We start from the raw sequence: 22925 nt of genomic DNA on the forward strand, positions 1-22925 counted from the left end.
AAGTGGATGGTGAAATGGAGATAAACTCAATATTCGCAATTGTAATTATTTTCAAATTCTTGACTTTTTTATTAAAGCGGTGATTTCAAAATGTATAACATAGGACTAGGGTGCGTGCACGTTATGACTTTTGTTCATGACAAAAGATTTAATGGTCAAACAAGAAGCCAAGTCATTAGCCCCTTGACTTTTTCAATAAAACTGACACTTTCTCAAAGCGTAGACAGTTACCGAGAATCGTGGTACTTGTAAAGACGCAACGGAATTAGTGACTCACTCATTTACTTTACAGTAGGTTACTTACAGTAGGGGCTATTAAAAAAGAGCCTATTTAAATATTAACGGTGCTGTAATTAATATCGTATTTAAATGGTATTGGTTAATTAATTTTATATTGCAATTTACTGTTAATGTCTGGGAAAACATTAAATGTGTATTATGTCAAAAAATCTAAATACTGTTTAATACATTTGTGTATTAGGTTCTCTTAATAAGCAAAATAGATTTTTAAAATTTAAAAATTAATATGGCCCACAGAAAGAGATTATTTTAGATACACTTCAATAAGACACAATTTAAAAATATCAGGAACATATAGGGATGGCAAATGATAATCCTGTTAGCATTTCAAAAAATCAAATATAATCAATTATACATTTTTTTTAATAAAGGATATACTGGTCATGTTACAGACGGCGTAACTTCTTTAAATGGCGTTGAAGCGAAGATGTTCACAAAACTCTAATGTAAGTGACTTTATTGCGATTTTAAAAGTTACAAATAAATAAAGAAATTTGTATAGCGAATAAAAAACACGTTCGATGACGGCTAATATTTTCACAAATAAAATGTATTTATGATATTTATTTATAATAGTTATTATTTTAATACTGCGTGTAATTGTGCAGTTTCTAGTCAACCACAGCACCGGAAGTGTGATAATTCCTGATGACGTGATCCAGGCAACTCTCTTTGGTCAGGAAAGAACTGAACTTTTTCAATCAAACAGACCAATACTTAAAGATTCTGATCTCGTATTAAATTGTGAGCCCTGTGGTTTCAACACTACACAGAGCATTAAAATCATTTCATACACAAGGATGTAGCTACCGAGGGGCATAAGGGGTCCGGACTCACCACCAATTTTCAATTTTTTCAATAATTACGTTTTTAGTAAAGGATTATTATTATTTAAATATTTCAGTATTACTGACATGTACTGCTGAAAGATCGTTCTCAACAAAGAAACGGATCAAGATCTTTCTTAAGGAACAAATTGGGACCTTACTCTGTCTACTACGGGAAAACATCAGTTGTCTGGACCCCTAAAATGTTTTCCCGGTTACGCTCTTGTCTATACACTCATCTCATGTACGCTGATGACGAAACAATGGAATACAAGATAAAATATATGAAATATTACGGGTGGCATAAGGAAAGGGGGGGGGAGGGAGGTTGTTGATATCTCTCAAAGTGATGTAAAGTACTTAACAATCTAAATGTCATGGAGTGAAAGAACGGACTTTTATTTATAGCAGAATTTTCCACAAGGAGAAACTCATTAACGAACATGTTATTACTTCACTTCCCTATTGATTGGTCAATAGCTGGTGTGCCCCACCGCGCGTGGCAAGAAGAGACGGTATGCCACCTTGGCGTTCTCTATGGTGCCTTCGAGTCAATGACAGCGCGTGTGCCTAATCTGGAGTCGCGTCAACCTTGGTATATACGTGCGTAGTACCACGGACTGAATATATTTCTATACAGAAATATCTACGTACTACGCGCGTATACCGACGTATTTGTTAGTTTGTGTTATTACCAATCCTTGTTTTTAAAGTTGTATTATTGTTTGTACTCTAAATAAATAATGTAGAGACATCTAGAACACAAGACTGCCTTAAATAGTTGTCGTACAATCCATTTATGTTTGGTGGTTTATTTTAAAGATCAGAGTGACATCGTTTTAAGGCAGTTACTGACTTTCCTGAAGCCAGAAAATAGAAAAAATTTGATCAGTTCATCAGAAATTATGGACATTTAAAGAAGAAATTGTTGACAATTTTCTAACCAGGCCTAAGGAAAAACGGCCGGCGATAAGAATGTAAAATTACAATAATGTGTAGAAGAATAATTATGACTTCAGGCAATGACATGTTTTCTAATGACTTACGGCCTAAGAATATGACATTCTAAACTGAAATAGAATTTAAGAAAAATATATCTTTTCCTGAGGATAAGATTTACTTACTTTACCGCCATTTACTACAGTAATATTTTGAGCGGAATGTAAAAATTGCATATCCTTTAGTAGTTTTTTTCCTGTAGACCTGATTACGAGATACCCCAGTATATTACTACATTTTATCTACTTACCTTTTATTCTACTTATCTACTTCATAGAATGATCAAAATATTATTTTATTTTCCTGTCCTCAGGAAATATATGTTAAAGGCCTATGATTAAAAATAAATGTTATAAAGTAGACTCAACCGAACACCAATTGTATCATTTTAACACAAAAACTAAACGCAGCACAAATTGGCGTGGACGATCTAGATAAGTATCTACAAATGCTGATGTTTATTAGAATTTACATTTAAAATTATACATAATTTACATATTAGAAATTAACATTAATCCCCTACAAAATGTAGATAAGAGTAATTCATTTAATCAAACTATCACAGTAAGAACGATAAAAGTAATGCTGGCTATATAGATTAATTCAGTTTTCAGTTCCAACTAGTGATTATATAGTGTTGGCGCAAAGCAATTAATTAACTAAATTAACCACGACATTTTGTAGTATCCTTTGCCATAGGGAAATTTGTATGTATAATGTCAAGCGGTAAGGAATTTTCATGGTTATATTGGAAAATATAAGGATACACTACCACCCAACAACAGATTAAATGCATCTGGAAACATTTAATACATCTCGTAGAGAGCGCATTATTGAAAATTAATTATGCAAATTACAGTACAAACCGGCAGTTTTTTAAATATTTGAATATTCCTTTGTCAAAGATTTTAAAACCTGGTAAGCAATAATATAGGCAATAATACTCATCTATATTCTCAAGTGCAATAATCACAATACAAAATCTGTATTTTTATTAAATTGTCACGTCTTTTTGCATTAGCCGATATTTATCAAAAATATCTGAATTAAGAATGGTCATAAAATAAACAAGTGACAAGTGTAAAGAAAACTGTAAAACGATGTGTGCAATAGCCTACTCCTAGAAAGTAAATAGTAATGTTTATATGCTAATAGGTCACAGTTATTGTATCATATTGCTTTACATCGTTTGTCATCCTAATGCGGGAAGAATCAGAGAAGGCAAACTACTGAGCGCATAGAGTAATGGATCTGATAAGTGGATATAGGATAAGGAAAATTTGTTGACACTTGCAAGCAAAGTAGATCAAGAAAGCCGTGCTTCTGCTGTCTTACAGTCAGTGTTTATTTATACAGAAATGATGACTGGATTATTTTTAACACCTCCTTCCTTCCAAGAGGCAACGCCTTCGTCTGACCTCGAGCGAGTCTCGAGCTCGCATAACTGTAACGGGACTATTCAAAACAGAAACAAAGACTACGTGGCGAACGATCTCGATTCTCGCAGTGCCAGCAAATTAAATTTGCTACAGCAACGTTTAAAACATGTATACACATTTTGTTGGAAATGTTTGCCATCGGTTTATATCTACGTGTTGAAAGATATATTATTTGGTGTTGAGTTATTACTCACAAGATCGTACAAGTGGTTATTTTTAGATATGGAGAAAAAAGTCTTACCAACTCCGGGAAACAAATTCATCTCTTCTTGCTGAAAGGACTAAAATGGAATGTACAAAAATACCATAAACAAATTTTATACGTAGTCGAGTCTAAAATCATACAGCTAAAGCAATATTTTACGAGTCAGTAATAATGATGACGAAGAGATTATATACAAACTAGTAAGGGCGTATCCAGGGGGTAGATCGGGTATGAATCCTCCACGAATTTAATGATATAAAAGATCATTTGAAATTTGAAATCAATTTGAGATCATTTGAAATCATGATCAAAAGAAATTTGAATCCCAAGATTGAAATGCATATACCATAACAGAAACCAACTATATATACAAGTAGGCTAATCTTGCTTTACATATAGGCTACTGTTTCTTACTCTTCCCTCTACCGAAATACAAATTTGATTATCCTCTGCGACCTAGGATATACAAGGATCAGTAATAGAAATCGGTATTTTAGAGAGGCACATTACTGATACTTTTATTTATTAATTTCACCTGGAAAGAAATATTGATGATTTATTCATAATAAAAGATTACATCACCTATGCCAATAACGGGTAAATGTATTGCAAAGCAAGTTAAGATTTTTCGAGCCAAATATAAAACAATATAAATTTATATAAATGAAAGTATTGAGTGTTGAAAACTTAATTATAAATATAAACAATAATACAAATGGACTGCAGTTAATGTTAAATTCATATTTTATTTATTAAATAGGCAAAAAAAGTCACTTGTCGCTGCAGAATGGTATCCTTAATATATTAAAACTTATCTATACATTTTTGAACTATTTTATATTCTTAAATATAAATTAAAGTTCTATACATTAAAAATGCCATCATTAAAATTTCATTTCGCTTTTTAGTAATTTTATATTTTTAGTGTGCTTATGAACAATTAGACTTCTACTTGCGGTGGGAAGTTTTCAAATATATTTACAATGTTTATCGCACACTGTAAAATAGTCTACTAAAACTATCAAAAAATTGTTTTATCTTTTACAACACCCACTAGAAATATAATTTCTTTGTTCATCGATGTACTTCTATTGTGGTCTGTAACGAGAATTATCTCTACAACATTATGCGCCAAACTTCAATGCATATGGGTTTTCCTTCATTTCACACATTTTGAATGATATACACAATCAGCAGCAGTTATTGCACTGGGAAAGAAATTATATATAGAAGATGGCGAAAAAGACATTTATTATGTTTAGTCTAAATACAGTCAACCAAGTTGTGGTTAAACAACGGCGTGACTTGGAGAACATTATCACGGAGTTATCAGCTGTTTTGAATGACTCACAGACACGGCCATTATGATAATATTAGTCACTGTTCGTTACAGCGGCGAAGACGAATGATACGGTGCAGGTGTTTTGTTCTCTTCTCTTACAAACAGAAACAGCTGACTTTATCTGACTGCGCAGTAGATGAGCTGTGATAGTCACGTGATCGTACACGTGTCAATAAACGACTCCACGATCAAAACATGAGGATCAAACACACTGGCATGTTTGAATCTAATTCTAGACATAAAAATCCTCATTATTCAATTATTGTGATCCTGCATAGGTATTTGTTTCAAGCCCTTGTTCTCTGTACTAAAAATAATGCTTAATGTGTACGGAATTGGTTTTAAAATGGTTGCCCCTAGATATGGACGGATGTTGATGTATGAATTCCATGGAACCACAGTAACGACAAATTAGGTCAATCAAAAAATGAAAACGTTGAGAATTGATTGAAAAAATAACCGATAAAAGGGACAACTTAGTATCATAGAACCCGAGAAAACCTCACGTTAGTGTTTACCGAACTGTATGTAGCCTAACTTGTTTCCGGGCTAGTGAAAAATGAATAATCAATAGCTCAAAATGTTCCTTTTTCATACTAATTAATTCAAGTCATAACTTTGCAATACTTTGACCTTTGTATATCCAAAAATAAATTGAGTTCTCCTTGAAGCAACAAACCTTACGTACCAAGTTTCCAAGCTTCTACCGAGTCATCGCACAGACGGACAGATAGACGTACAGGTTACGTCACGAACTTGAAACGGACCTCTGTCGAGTCTTTAATAATGAGGGGAACAATTTTAACATTTAAACAAACATAAGTCCAATGAACATTCATTAAATTTTGTTACATTAAAGCAGTATAAAAATCTTTTTCTCATTTACTTCCCAACAGTTTCGAAAAAGTAAGGTACCAATACTTTCCTGTTTGAAACCGTATATTATATGTAATATATAAATTTAAATTTGCCAATATTCGTTAAATTAAGTAGCTAATTTTTTGCAACAATTTTAAAACCATTGAACCTTTTTTGTATTAACAACTCTAAGTTAGCTTAATACGATAAAGGCAGAATACAATCCTGCAACTTCCAACAGTATACGAATATATTTCTTTTGTAAAAATAGAGACAGATAAAATACAAATGAATTTAGGGAGTCTACACAGTTAGAAGAACTCTTCTGTTAATTTGATAATAGAATCTAATCCTAAAGTATAATAATAAGAGAACAAACATTTAAAAACTTTTAAAGTAAGGGGAGTTACAACAGATATTGTTGTATATCCGAGGTTTATTCACTATCCTTAGATATGATATATGCAGTAAAAAACTGATACATGTAACAAAATGGATGTATTTATTTTAATAAAAAACATAGCAAAAAGTGACAAGGATCTCTAAAAATGAAAAATTCTGAAGGTTTGGAATTATACTACGAACATATTTACGTAAAATGCAACAAATTTGTTAGTACAGTACTGCTATAGCAAATAATGTAAAATATTGTGACACTGGCCAAGCCAGTTGTAGTGAGACGACTTGGAACTTTACCTTATACGAACATCACGTTAAAACCGTCTATACATACAGATTGACATCCTTCTTCTATAAATGTTCTTGTCCCATAAGAACAATGATCCTTACACCAATTCACCGTTTTTATAACCGTAGAAATGTTTGAGATGTGTCATGTTTGTTATATAATGTATTCAGATCTAAATATTTTTCAGATTATTCCTCTAATAATACTGGTAAGACCAAATAAAAAAAATGTTTTATTTCTTAATCTTAATCCCAAAAAAACCACTAGGTATTTACAAAAATCCAATCACCATATATCATACTTTTAATGTTATTATTATATCTTGTAAAAACATGTGACCAAAAAATGAAAAGAACAATAATTTCATCCTATTAAACAATGATTAGCTATTAAACAAAAGTTCACCATTGTTTGTTCTTATGGGGTGCATTTCAATCGGCGATTGCTTGGCCATTTTCAAAAAGACCAAGATTTATTTAGCTATTCCAAACCGGGCTCTATACGAACTATTTTGATTGATATCTTTTAAAAATGGTGAAATCAATATTGGTAGTTTAATTCAAACGGCATCACTATCAGATTCTGAAAGAATTGCGGGATTGATCATCTAGTTTCAATTCTGTTTTTACTACAGCCTTTCGCTTGTCTTAATACTTAATTTTAACATGCAAATATTTTACGAATATGATTAGGAATAATACAAACATACTTTGCGTTTATCAACAAATCAAAATTGAAAACAGCTAATTTTGTATACTGACCATTAAATGTTACCACGTTTAAAATTTATCATAAAGGACTAAAGAGAATACTGATGAGTATGAATGGGGCACAATGTTTTATTGTAAGGAAAGCTGCAAATCACATTACTGTCAATAACAATACTGTCAACCGGACTGTCATCAGACTGTCAAGCATGATACTGTCAATCCGTGTTTCAACCGTAATACTACACGTCAGTCAATAGTAGTACTGACTGCTTGACTAATCATAATATTAGTACAGGGTAAAGACCGGATGTTTAACGATTGACGCCATAGTTTTGCCGAGTATGCAATTTCATACTCAGCGTATTAAAGCAAACAATCACAATGTTTTCGCTCGATAAAGGTATAATTATTGCGGTATAACAATATAGCTGCCCACAACTAAGTCTGTTTTCATTGAGCAGTTTGAATTATCTGTAAGGCAAATGGTATTATTTTACTGGTCCTATCCTGTTAATCTAATTCGAAAACCTCGTTCTTATTTATCTTCAATGTGTAATCTTAGTGGTCATACAAATTTTATTTTTCAAATTAATTTCACATCCATACAAGCTATTAGTATTTGTAAGTAAATTGTGGATCGTTGGATCAACGAACCTTAATTGTAGATTCACTGTATAAGTTGTAAATAAAGTTTTGTTGGGCCAACGACCCGTTTAGGTTATGTTTTACTTTATCAAATAAATCGGTCCGATTACACCACTGATCGTTGAACCAACTACCGTCTTATTTAAAACTAAATTAATGTTTGGGTCGTTGAGCCAACGACCCGTTTAGGTTATGTTTTACTTTGTGAAACAAATCAGCCCGATTACACCACTGATCGTTGAACCAACGACCGTCTTATTTAAAACTAAATTAATGTTTGGGTCGTTGAGCCAACGACCCGTTTAGGTTATGTTTTACTTTGTGAAACAAATCAGTCCGATTACACCACTGATCGTTGAACCAACGACCGTCTTATTTAAAACTAAACTAATGTTTGGGTCGTTGGGGCCAACGATCGGTGGAGTAATCGAACCAGACCGTCGTAAATTTGTTCAGCAGGTTTACATTTTATTTGCATTACTGTTTGCTTATTCCACTAGTTATATTTTTAAACTTTTTTCAGAATTCGTTTATTGTTATCTACTACAGTACTCGAAACCAAATAAACATTTGAAACATATAGGTTCTATAAACCCATTAGTTAAGTCCAATCTTACGTATCTATACGGTTTTAATTTATATTTGTGATGCAGCCTTTTAGTTTCATAAAAGGCTGTATAGTTGAGAGATATAATGCAAAATGTATGGGAGGTTTGGCGAAAATGATCCACACTACCACCATAGAGTAACATATCAAACCAATCAGATACAATACGTTACTCTATGCTAAAACCCACCATATGCCACCCCTCTATAAGTAAGTACACGTGTGTTCCCGGCTGTCACCCATCTTGTGTGTACAATGATAATCCTGCGTTTGATCTAAATGTTTACTCAAAATTATCCCAAAAACTTTTACTTCGTGATGTACCTAAGTATTATATCACACACTCCTTGGATTCAGCACTACCTCATTTATGTATTTTATGGAGAATCCAATTATGGCGTACTTTGAACGCACCTTTTCCAAGCAATCCCTGGCATAAAAAGTTAGTCTTCTCAGCTTCCCTCCTTTCTCACTTCCTCCAACCCTGAACCGTCACCTTCAGGTCGCTTACCTCTTCTCGACCTCCGGGATGGTTTGGACCTCCGCCTCCCGCGAGACCCTCCTGTACCGCCTTCTCCGGAGTCTAGCGACTGCCCCGGTACGGCCGCTGGTCAGTCTCCGCAAAGCCATACACACCCTCCACCTCCATCACTTCCTCGACCGCGGACTTCGGCTCCTCGCCCTCGGTTCGCCTCCCGTGCCTTACTGACTCTCGAGTGTTACGCTGAGGGCGTAGATCGATACCCACCCCTCGGGTGTCGCGCCGGCGCGAGCCACGGCGCTCTACCATCGATTCGACGAGTGATCAATCTCCGCCGATCATTCAAATTATAATATTGTGTTAAACATAAACTCTACTATACACGCTTCACAGTGCTACAAACTTAAACAATTTAGATGAATGAAAATGAATTGATTTGGAAATTCACACAAACCTATCGATGTTTAGCGACATACCCTGTTATTGTGACTAATAATTTTTCGTTAATTTAAAATCCCAATCCAAAGAACTTTGATCAAATTCATTCAACTATATCGTTTTATCGGTATAAAATAAGCTAATATATTATTTAAGTAAAGGACAAGAAAACATAAGATAGGGTGTTTTTAAATAGTAAACGGATTCAAATTTTTTATGAATTCAATCAACACAGAAACGCACTTTTTTGTGTTTTATCATTTTGTTACTAACATCAACAAAATAAAAAAAATATTCGCTATAAGTTTTCTTCACGCGCGCGCGCGTGTGTGTGTGTGTGTGTTCCTTCTTACCAGGTCATTGTTGTTATATAGAAGCAAGAAAGAAAAATGTAGAGGGTTTAAATTAAAAAATAGTTTTCTTTTCATGTAAATTTATATATTTTCTTTTCTGAGGCATAATTATACAGTATCTAAAAAAGAGACCCGTACGGGTTTTATAATTTCCGAACGATTATAGGTAAAGCAATAAAACTTGGTACGTCATTACTGCACCTATAAATCTAGTTTTTGAAGAAACGACAAATTTTTGTCATGCCAATTGGATGGCCTGCAAGGACTCAGAATGAAATCTTAAATGAGAGCATACGTAAAGTAGTATGTCTAATTAATTTTCTTTATTAGTAGAACACAAATTTACCGCAAATCCGACCTCAAAAGTTTCTCTCTTTTTAAAAAGGTTACCCTGATTTCGAATGTTAAAACCTGTACAATGTAAGCCCTGTTCTAGGTGGTTTAATATTTTTATCTTGGCTCAAATTGTTGTGAAAGTTAAAAATTAGTAAATGAATACTGGACTTAGGAAATAGTTTTTTAAGGCACTTGATCGCACATACAATGAAGAATGGTCTACAAGGACTTAAGTATATGCATTAAAGTAAGCATAGATAATGGTGTACATTGTTATAAGTGGGTTGTCTAGCAGAGATGAATGATAAAGGGAAAAATCCTGCTATCAGTTATTATAACTGATAGTTCTTATTTTTAGCTTGGGCTTTGGACTTTACTTGATGTAGCCTACATCTTACATTACACTTTGTACGTAACGATGTACATCTTGAGGTACGCTTACTTTAAAATATACGAGTATATTATTGTCTTAATAGACAATATCGAACATTTTTTTGGCTGAGATTTAGTAAAGCATGTCACTGGAGGGGGGTGGAAAAGTTTGTCTGTCTGTCCGTCCTCATGATATCTCGAAAAACAAACTTACATATAGGCTTAAAATTGTGCGTGAAGCTTCATTTTCATATCGCTGAGTTCGATTGTGTCTCTTTATGGAATTTGGCTGAGTGTTAGGGAAAATTTTTACATCAGTCTTATGGGTAACCATGCCAGCAACTAGACAATAGCATAATAAACACATTTGTAAACAAACTCAGTACATTCATTCGAGATTTTAAAACGTGTGAAATATTAACACATGTAGCCTAATCATACAACACAATTTTTACGGTGACTTGGTGTAGGCTTTTACTATTTAAACACTAATACTAAAACCAGTTTAAATGAACAAAACTGAAAATGTATCGTGTGATAAGACAGCTTGAGACAGACTTTATCTGGAGACTTCAAATTTTGCATGAAACTTTAATTCTACATATTCGAGAATAAACTGATGGTGCATGTTCAACCATGGAGTTTGGCTGAGCGTCGTTGAAGCCTATCACTCAGTAGGTAACACATTTCTCTTTTGTTTGCCGAGGGGTGTAAAAATTTCTTTCCGTATGATTGACTGTAATACTATCTGTCAATAATTAAATTATCTATAAACCTGTTTATTTTGCATTGAACCTTAGCGAAGCCTGTTACACCACACATGGGTAAATAACTCCTTTCTGTTTCACTAGGGATTTTACAAATGTACACAGACCGGATGGAGATGAAAAAATAACGAGAAAGAATTTATTTTTCTAGGTCAGTCACGAAGAGGATAGATTCCAATCCTCGAAAACATTGTGTTATTCCTTTTATACCCCTATAACGATGGCAAATGTCCCGAATTCCTGTCATCCTTTCAAACCTTCCATCGTCAATAACAGACTTTAAACAAGGACTCTAGGTTGCTACATATGCTTCGGCATGAAGTGACATTTACGATGCAACTACGAGCTAAACTTTGTGTGAAGGGACAGAAGCGCTTTCTAAAACACAACACTGCTTCAAGGTAGTCGAGTGTTGCGCAACATCCGTGTCACGAACGTAGCGATCTGGTCATTCATATCACATGCAACTGGTTGGTGTTACATTTTCGTGGGCACATTTTAATCACAAGAGTTCCATAAATACGTAGTCTTCGGTGCAGTTGTGGAGGTAGAAGATCCAAGTAAACCTTGTCCACAGCGACGATGAAGGTTGAAATTATAATTGAATGATTGTCGTTACACTCAATAGATCATGCAAATTAGTTCGTGGCCTCAGTAATAAGTTAATTATCCTGTTCAGTGCATGTTCAATGTTCAGAGCGTTCAGCGACGATGACAATTATAAAATAGTTGTGTAGTTATTATACAACACTGCTGTATATTACTTGAAACGGTATATGTTAGAAGGGCGTCAATAAAAAAATAAATTGAAACCATGTTCTCGGTCAGTTGGGCAACACTGCTCGACTTACTAGTTTATTTGATCGTATGAAATTTAAAATTTAGTAGTATGCTTTGTACTATAGATTGAGATTCCTTATCTCGTAAATTAATTAAGGAACGTCAAAAAATTTTGATAACTTGGGGAAAGAAAATTTTGCAACTCTACCATATTTGCTAAACCCTTCTTTAATGGGTCTTGAAATTTGTAAGAGACACAAAAATAAAGATATGAAATTACTATATACAACAACTGAAATAAAACGTCTCTCAACAAATTATTTGTGGAATAAAAGTTAAAGTAAAAAAATGTGGCGCCTAAATGGAATCAATTATTAAATTTTTTTAAAATAAATTCATGGTAAAAATATCAAGCATCACAAGAAGAAAAATATTAGGTTCCAAGACCTCCATAACTCGTAGGTTAAAGCCTTAATATTCGTAGCAACATTGTTAAAAAGCTTATTCTGCTGCAACAAAGGAAATATTCAAAACCACATTGAAAGTTTTACCTATAGATACGTCCGATATGCCTAAAACATACAAACGTATAGTTGTTGGGTTAAATCCAAAATTACAGTGTACTCTATGCAATAAAAAAAATCTAGATAAATCATTCTATGCGTATTTCTTTTTACAACTTTCGATTTACTCATTGGTCGCGGAACGATTGTTGTTGCTCCTGTATGCAGTTAAAAAATTGAATAATTATAAACTGTTTGAGTGAAGCTCCTAGAAGAACTGTACCTGCAATGAAGAAAACCCTACAGTTGTTATTATTATACAGTTTGTATTACAGTGTAATGAAAAAACAGTACTTTCTGTTTACGTGGTACCAAATTGTCGTTTAAAAAACGAACTCCTGCATAAACAGTGCTGCAAATTTCAACACGCAAACGTTTTATTTGCATCAATACAACTTACAGGCACTAGAAAGTAAACAGGTTACGGTATTTTCATTAACATGTTGTAAATCAAGTTATACATGGACTGTCACTTAAATACTTCATTAACTTCTTGCATTGGGTATTTATTTATGAATCTGCTCCTTTTCCTTACTGCGTATAAAAAGAACGCCTTTTATTGAATGGGTAAATAATAAAAAAAAAATTATATTTTCTCTGGTAACATTAACTTTTTTGCTTTTTGTTAGCAAAACTTTTGGCTAACTCGTCCATTTTATCATTAATACAAAAGACATTTTTATTCTTCCACAATTTTAATTTATTTTAAAAGCGCCTTCGACGGTTAAGTCATCATCAGTTATTGTTTACATAAAAACAATAACTGATTGTGTCTGAAATGTCTTTTATATTAAAACCTGGTGACTTCCATCAAGAATACAAAGCACAAAACATTTTATCACTCTCCATTTACATATAAACTTACTTTTGTTCGATTGTCATAACGGCAAGAGTAATTAAAACTCCCTCCTTTCATTGTGTATCTCAGGTAGGTCTTCAGTCTCCGAAGGAACGATAATGGGCCAAAATGAGTAGTTGTTGTTGGTCAGGAAAGTGCAATTTCAATCATATCTTTTACATCATTTAAATGAGGGCAGGGCATTAAACGGTGTCTGAAAACGCGAGAATCAGACTGGTGACGTCACAGCCTTCTAGACATGTGTCATGGTTTTTAAATCGAAATGACGCAGTACCTGTATCCTATACCCTGAGTCAGAACATTCTGCAGACGACCATTGGTGAACGGGTTCATTGTATTGTAAAAAATTTAATTCGTAAACTACCACGATTTTCTTGATTACTTCTACGTGACACAGTTTCTTCTATGAGTGTTTTTCCATTTGTTGTAAAATCCTCAAATGTAAAACTAGAAAACAGTAAAATAATACTGTTAATGCATATGGATCTAATAAAACTAGTATTAAAATACGTGTACGATTCTGTACGCTAAGTAATTCTTTATGATATTTATTGTTATAAATAGCTACTAGATTGTATTTTACTGTTAATAATATCAAACCATAAAAGAAGTTTTAAAGGGCAAATAATTTCGTTCTTTCTAGATACTTAGGTTCGTTTTATACTTAATATACGTTTTATAAAAAGATAAAAATAAAATTCTAATGAAGTTTATCTTGAATCGGAATGATTACTAGGACGCTCGAGTGTTATCTTGTACATAGAGGTGTGTTGGTGTCGTACCAACACATGTTGGTAACGCAGAGCAGACAAGCGCTGCTACCTGCAGGTCTCAACAGGAACTAAAACGTCGGTATAAAAGATTGCGATAAATGACGTTCACGACTAAATTTATTGAATCGTGTCGAAAATAATAAAATAAACGATTTAAATGCAAAGAAAAACTCTAAAAATAGACAGATATTCTATTAAGTTTAAGTTTTTAAACAGTTAACATAAAGAAAAAAATATGTTAAAGTTGAGGTTCTCGCGCTGATGGTGTATTGTTACAGCACCATATATACACTAGCGATAGGAGCTTCTAACGGGGTGGACCGATGCTTCTAGGTGTCGAACGAGGCGACTCATCTCTTGTGAATTACATTACTGTATTCTCACCCCAAAAATTGTTTGTTAATTAAATGATTATGATTAAAATGATTATGATATAATGATATAACTTACACCTCAGGAGCGGAATTTGTTCACCTTTTGCCACTCATTTTTAAAAACAGATATGACCGTAATTCCAAACGCTATATATTTTTTAATAAAATATATTTTAGAACTATCTCATTACACAATACAAATAATGTAATTTTATAAAAATATATTTGGCTTCCTGAGAACTAAAACACCGATATGTTAAATACATTCACGCCATACACGCACTCGTAATAAATTATAACTTATTTATACAGCCACTGTTGTTTTACAAAGTTACAATACATAACGAAAATAATAAATGGCAATACAATGGGTATTTGAACAATTGACGTTTTATAAGAAACTAACTATCCCGGCCACACTCGCTGTGGCTTGGTTATTGTATATGTTATTGTGGCTCTAGAAGTGAATTCAACCTTTTATCTATAAAACAATCCTTAATTCGCAATAAAAAATTGACGTTTATTAATCGAGATCAAAGTTAGCCTATCTTTTAAGGTGGACCAAACAATATACATCTACAAAATTGTCGTTGAAATCGGTTCAGCCGTACACGACCACCTTGACACGAAATTTTTATGTAAAGACACATTTCCATTTTGAAGGGAGTTTCCGATTAGTAAGTACTATTCTGGATTATAGAGCCCATTCCTTTTTTGGGGGAAGGCAGTGGCAGAAAATAGAGTGGGTAGTGATTCTCAAAAAGTGGTTGTTTCCAGGGGGATGGGGGCAACTAGTTAGATTTATTTATTTTTCAGGTAACTTTGGTGATTTACAACAGGTTAGGCTGGCAACACTGGCGCTTGCACTAGTTATGTGATAGTTGACTTTTCAACCAGCGTTTTCTCTCCAAACAAGGCACAAGCTGTGATGATATGCGTTGGGAATTATAACTTACAATGCTGGTATGTTGTCAAATCAATCAATCAATAAAATATTGCATTGTCACAAAATATAAACAATGTATAGCAATAGTCAATGTTAACCTAAAATTTCAAACATTCACACTATATCAGGAAGCAGGCTAGTTTTCTGTAATTTTATATTATTACTCCAAACAGGCTTTGCTCTTGGAGTTTTTTCTCTTTATTTCTCAGAGAGATGTTATAGTGTAATAAGCTTAGTTGTTTTTGCATATGCATGTATTGTTTATGTTGGTAAAGAATTGTTATGTTTTTTGGTTAGTCTTGTACAATTTTATAAATTCGGATCTGTCATTTTATATGTGAGAAATAATAAGTTTCCTTTCTTATATATTTAAACCACAGTCAAACTTACAATTTCATCTATCACGACTTATTTCATTCATTGCCAATTGTTCCCACATCCAACTCTGGTCAGTCTGATAACTGTGCGGTCACCCATTCGTACTAAAAACTCCTTAGCACTGCAAAATGCTCGAGGACACTAGAAAGCGTCCTCAACGAGATTTTAACGCCTTGGGCGTTGTGGTATTTTTTTAATGAATCAGGCCATTTGGTTGATTACAAGCGAACCCCTGCCTCCACGTAAAGTCATAGCAAATTTTTAAAACAAACACAAATAATATTGTCTCTAAAAATGTAGACTTGGCAGTGCCAGGCTATAAAACAGAATTTATTAGTAGCCTACTATTACAGGCTATTGTATTAAACATTAAAACTGATTCGTTATTGTATCCAATAGGAAAAACTGTAGAAGTCAAGAAAATTCCTGCAACTTGATAAAGTTTGTAAAAATAATAAATTCCATAAAAAATCCCGAATCCTCCAATTTTGGCTATTTCAAGCCTTATGCAATGATTATGCTGAGAATGGGCCATATATTCAGTTTTAGTCGCGTACTGTTACTTTAGATGTTTTTGTTTTCATATCAGAGGACCTTGAGTGTTTCTCTTAATGGATATGTTTGAGCATTTTTATGTCTTCAGAATAAAAGACAAGATTGAAGCAACAGTTACGACGTTTAAATTGTGGACCAAAAGAGTTGAAAAATAGCTTAAATTTAACTTTGATTTTTTTTACTTTATAAAAAGTGTTTAGAGTCTGGTAGAGAAAACAGTTTGCCTGAGATAGGTTATAAATAATGAAAATATTAGTGTTACATTTCTTGCCTCAGAAGTTCAAGACAAATGTATAGAAGAAGTCTTGTAAGTAAAACCTACATTTAACGGAAGCAAATGCAAGATCCCCTTATTGATTTGTAAAGTGATGGTACTCTACAAAATGCTTTTAAGGGCCTGCTGTAGTTTTTGTACATAAGTACGATGTTAAACCTCGTGTACTTTAATGGCCTTTATTTGTGATCCGAAGCGTGATGTGAGATATCTCATTTTAAATGTTTAATTAACACGCATCCAAACCCTTTTTTAAGGTATTATATTTTTAATATTCAAACAAATTAGTTGCAGATTATTTTCTGAATAATTATAAAAAAGAATTGTAAAAGTTAAAGAACCTTAGACAGCGTATTAATTACATCTTTAACATGAGACATCTTCTCATGGGAAGTCCACGACTAAAAAATGGCTTCGTAAAAGTACATGAGATTTAGCATTGTTCTTATGGGGATTCAATCAAGATGATCACCAGTACATCAGGATATTAACAATGACAATTAGATTTCTTGCTAACCATGCAAAAAGTCCCAAAGGCCTTATCTCTGAAAGCCCAACAGTATGTAACACCATTATGTACAAACCTACACATATGAGCAGTGTTCTTAACACTTTTTGTTTATATGAAAAATAAATATATAAACCGTAGCGCCAAATATTCATGATGAGTCCTCGACAGTTTGATTTATTTACAGTGAGAGGGGGGAGAGGGGTGAGTCTTGACGGAAACAGCCTGATTCCTATCCTCGGTGAGATTGTGTACTTTCAAATCATCCACATGCGGATCCTTGAAATTGGAATTTCGAGTAAGAGGATTAATTACGTGGTAATTAATAAAACTGAACTCCACAAATTTTTATTTAGCAGTTTATAGCAAATACAGTACCAAACTGGTACAGATACTAATAAGCCATTGCGACCTTTAAGCTTCGCGAAAAAATATTAATTTAATATCGCTATTGGAAACTCTAATAGATTGTAAAAATTTAATCTTTGTGATATACACCAACGAATTTGTACATTTTCAGTAAGTTTAAATATTTAGTTCCTATCTTTTTTCTGCAACGTAGACTTACATTTTACGGTTACCTTTCAGAAGCTACAAACATTATGTAACAAACTCTTTTGTAAAGCGCCTTCAAATTGAATGCAGCAAGGAGAACGATACTATGTGTATTCTTGCAGCATTCTTTTATGCAGGCACTACGTACAGTCACCATAATTTTGTCTCACGAACAATTTTCAACTCATTTTGAATGATATAGCAATTTCCCCAATATAACCCATTTTGATTAAACAAGTTACTGCATCGAAATGATTGAAAGATTTCAATGCAATATTTTATATTTTTTAAATTATTTTTATTGAAGACAATTTTGATTAAAATACTTACTTTTTGCATGAATATCCTAAAATAAATGTCAAACTATATACGGTAAAAGCTTATGCCACGGTCGATTCAAAATCATCTAATTTGACACTCACTGATCTTTATTAAAATAATACAAGGTCAAAAAATACCCGCAAATGAACGCATGTTTAGTGAATACTAAATTTAATTAATATTGAAGTAAAGTATAAAGAGGAGTTTTTCATGACAGTTTGCAAATTAATTTCAATATCGGATTTAGATCCACTGAATTACCCACATAATTCTATAGAACTTTCTAAAATCTGTTATTTTAGATTGGATTAGTATGTCTGTATATATATGTGTTTGAATAATATTCTTCCTCAACAATAACTTTAATAGATTATTCAATTTACGAATAAATGTAATTAACGTTTTAGCTATACAGGCGTTTCAGACCACCCCCCTCTTCAAATGTCAAATGGTCAAAAGACCCACTGAAAAAGATCTAGTTTGAACGGATTCCCCCTACTAAATCAAACGCCAAAAAATTGTTTAAAAAATAAATTCAAATCTATAAAAAAATTACAGGTGTCCCTAAAACAGAGGTGTCCCATCACAGATTAAAGTAAGTATATGTCTATACGTGTGATTCTTTCTCTGTGTGTTCCATATTTGAATCTCAAAACCTTTAAATCGTAATGGGAGGTTTCTGCCACATTAAAATTAAAGTCCGTACAAAACTTAATAATGTCCACATTTAAACTTCTTTTATATCTCCTTAACTATTGAAAGACTGCGGTAAATAAACGTAGTAGATATGCAATTAAAGGGCCAAAATATAACAATAAAATATTTGAAGAACGCTGTATTCGGCTACGATTAATAAGTAAAACTTCAAACAATGACGCTTGCTTAACCTAGCTATATTTCTTATCAGGACACAAGTAGGCTAATATTAACGGCCTGTTCGTACGGACAACGAGGATCAGCTTATGGTACTCGAAAATAATAGCAATGCACTTCGAGCGTTAGTTGTAAATGTAAACAAATGCCACTACACTCAACCTTCTTTACTTTTTTTAGCAAATATATTAATGTAAAACACAAGGCATGTTGGTATTTAGCTTCTCTACTTTATATCAATTTCATAACAATGTACGATAAATGTTTTGTAAGAAAGAAAGTTTTAAAAAATTAACAGGGAAGCCCTAAAACAAAAACGAAATTAGTTTTTTTTGAAACTTTTAAGAAGTAAATGTGTTTTTAAATTGGATTTTTCAAAAACGTGAACTTTTTAAAATCCTAGTATTAAAAATAAAACAATTTAAAAAGTGCCAAAATTTGCATAACTTAGTCCTATTTCTTATTTTATGGATCTTTTAAAACCGAATACACAAAACTCACGGTGTGCCGAACTAAATGAATAGCACCGATGGGAAATATATGGCGTGCCTTTTTAGGCTAATTTTTCATAAATGACAGGATCCACCTTTTCAAAAAATATGTAATAAAATTTGAGTAGTTTCCTGTTACATAGAGTCCCGCAACATGACATCTTTGTGAGAGGTATACTCTGTATAGTAATAGTGTATTCTGATAATGATAACTATTGCAACAGAAACACGTTTATATTTGCCCTTGCACGTTGAGTGAGAAAGGAAATTTGAAGAACATACTGTATATCCATTCAATTGACCTTGTCTTTTCTTATCAATGTTTAACAAAATGATAACAATACATTTGAAAAACAACTAGGATATCGTGACTTATTGTTCTATCTGGATTTTCAAAATTTGTTAAAAATATTTATAAATCTTCTATTAAAAAAGTAGTCTGACGTGGAGAATTTGGGAAAGAAATATCTTATCAAGCAACCAAGATGTTGGGGTTGTCCACGTCAGAGGAAATATAGATATGAATGAAATAATAAAATGGTTCGCTTTTTATCACAAATATATTTTTACCGTCTTCCGGAGGGCTGATATTCCAAAAGGCGGCCCCCACTATTCGTTCTGCTGTTTAACAAAGTGTAAGAGTAAAGTTTCGCGGCGATCCCCGGGGGAAGGTATCATTCTAGAACTGAACACCACGGTTTTAGTGTGACAGGGTTTGTGGCCGAATCCGATCTCTCCTGGTCATATACTGTGCCGAGGCTCGCCGCGCGCATCAAATGCAACAGATTGAGGCAGTGGCGCAACCTAGGACAGAACAATGTCATGAACTATCTGCCGGTGGCTTAGAGCAGGCCCAAGATACCATACATCGCACCACAATTTTCTCATTGCGCTGCGCCGATTGAAAAGGCTAATAGTGTCTTTAAAGAGCTTTTATTCCGTAAAACACATAATAATCCCGAAACCATGGCAAGAACACCCTTCCGAAAAATAATTATGGATAACCTAAAAAAAAAAATAATTTCCTACACATAACGTAGAGGCAATGGTTGGGAAGGTGTCGATTTAAGATAAGAATGTTAAGTTCAGCTCCAGTTTCACCTTTTCACTTAGGTGGCAAAACGTTCTGAAGTTCTAACGCTGTGACAGATTTGACCATATGGAATCAAAATCCATCTAATGAGATCCAAAACAGTTCGGAGCGACCGAAGAATCTTAAAACGAACTCTTTTACATTTACATCGTTTCGACAATCAGAGACACCTGGACTACAAAACATAATGTAGTCAATGCAAAATAAAGTGGTGACTTCTTCATTATCTCATCAGGTGTTACGACAATTGAGGTGCAATACCGATGGGGGGTAAAAATAAAAATTGTCTAGTGCCGTATTTAATTTTCCTTGTTATTTCGAGACCGAAGAAAATAAAATAGCACAATTTACACACGTAAGGGATGGGTAAATGCAAATATGTGCCATTGGCCCAATAAAGCATCATACTTACGGGTGTTAAGGGGGGTAAAATCCTGTTACATTTGTCAAGAATAATCCAGCTGTAAGAGAGATTTTGCTTATATAAAAAAAATCTCTTGTTTTTTATTTTGGAACTGGTGGTCCTATGAAACATAATGGCCGTCCTTGGTTATAACTGTAGGCCACCATGTTAAAAAACTGCATATTAACAAATTCCCATGGGTGGCTAACCCAGTTTTCTGAGTTACCTTATTTGTTCAAAATTTACAGCTTTTTTTCTTTGAAAGCCGGGTTTATATAACAGTATTTACCAATGATTTTGGGAATGTATTAAATTCGCTACTGGACGCCAATCTGGAGTAAAGCTGTTATGTTGATACTCATTATGTCCTTTGATATATTTAGCTTCTACAACTAATGTTCCAAACTCTGTAATACTTTTCAATTTTTCTAATATTTATGACGTAAACAAAAATGTTCTTACCCTCTTTGAGAAACTTCAGATGAAAAGTGATTAATAACTATTTAGTGGACGGTTAAATTAAGATAGAGAAACATAAAATAAAAATTCTCTATTACTTTTCTTCCGAATTTACAAATTATTACGGGAAACGTTTTTGGATGTTTCTTCACATAAACGCTTACATCGGACTTTAAAAAAACATTAACCCAAAACGACACCAACCGTTTTCTAGAGATCAGAGTTTTAGCATAAACATTTAGCGATTCATTATTATTAATTTATAAGATAATACATACTCACCAACTTTGCTTGGGACTATATTCCCATCATTGACAGGTATCCCCTAAAAATAAACCATTGATACTTCCAGGACTTGTTAACTCATCACTAAACATGCAATGAAATATTGTCTTAGGCCTACTGTTTTACTATAGCCTCTATTATTGCATATTTAGAAATAACTTAAAAGTATGTTAATCTCCATATTTATTGACAGATTGTAGCATAACCGCCTTTCCTGGAGTCTATCCTACATATCAGATCATGCAGGGTAACTGGTTTGTAATTTATTAAAAAATATTATGTAAGAAAAATAAAATTGTTTAAATTCACTGAGTAATTTTAAGATCGAAAACAAGAAGATTTTATTAAAATAAACGTGTCGCCTTTAAATCCGTCACCATGTAATGATTTTTTATAACAATTTAATGAACAAGGACACAAAAGAACACAAACATAACATTGAACACAAAAACTCCAGTCATCTGGATCGCTGTCTTTGATCTTGATTTTAATCGTTTGGACAACGTACCCCAACAGCTGCCGTGCAGTATAATTCTACCGGTTATATTGGTCTGTTTTTGTTCAATTGTCCGTGTTAGATTGTTTTTTTATTAACTTAAGTGTTCTGTAATTATTATACTTACAATCCTTTAAGGATAAAAACAAATAAATCAATCTTTTATATATAAATATTTATTTCAAATCTCTGTGAGATAACAGTAAAAACATTCAAGAATGTCTAAAGATGGAGATGTAACAGAGCATGTGGTCCAAAAGGACTAAGGAATACTACAACGCATTGTGTCCTAAAGATGGGAATATTACAGAGCAATGTTGCCAAAGATAAGGATAAATCCTTGAAGAGCAAACACGTTCATCATTCCCAATTTACCGTACGGCATGTGAGCATATCACCAACACTTAGGATTTAATAAGAATGAATATATTGTAACGCCAAGTTAAACTTGTATTTTTCATATGGTTATGTTGATTTGATCTACACTTAGAAACACTTTTCTAGATCACACTCAAGAAAAACTGCTTCTTGGTTAGTGGTCATCCAGAGGAAACCATGCTATCTCTGTATAA

At 33.2% G+C, this 22925-nt stretch overlaps 2 protein-coding genes across 5 annotated transcripts in view; one reads left to right on the plus strand and one right to left on the minus strand.

The window, feature by feature from the left end:
* LOC124367591 (glutathione hydrolase 1 proenzyme-like) overlaps positions 1–9364 on the minus strand; it is a 44904-nt gene extending 35540 nt beyond the window's left edge. Inside the window, exon 1 of one of the 2 annotated variants that reach the window (XM_046824549.1) lies at positions 9035–9158. In XM_046824549.1, the coding sequence (XP_046680505.1) occupies positions 9035–9057 (23 nt within the window). In that variant the 5' untranslated portion in view covers positions 9058–9158. Of the gene's footprint in view, positions 1–9034 lie in introns of both variants that reach the window. The other variant, XM_046824548.1, reaches the window with a different exon arrangement.
* The window catches only part of LOC124367589 (scoloptoxin SSD14-like), a 142156-nt gene that overhangs the window by 77283 nt on the left and 41948 nt on the right, over positions 1–22925 (plus strand). The gene's annotated exons all lie outside the window — the stretch shown is intronic.

Source organism: Homalodisca vitripennis, chromosome 8 (assembly GCF_021130785.1).
Source record: "Homalodisca vitripennis isolate AUS2020 chromosome 8, UT_GWSS_2.1, whole genome shotgun sequence".
Classification (NCBI taxonomy): Eukaryota; Metazoa; Arthropoda; class Insecta; order Hemiptera; family Cicadellidae; genus Homalodisca; species Homalodisca vitripennis.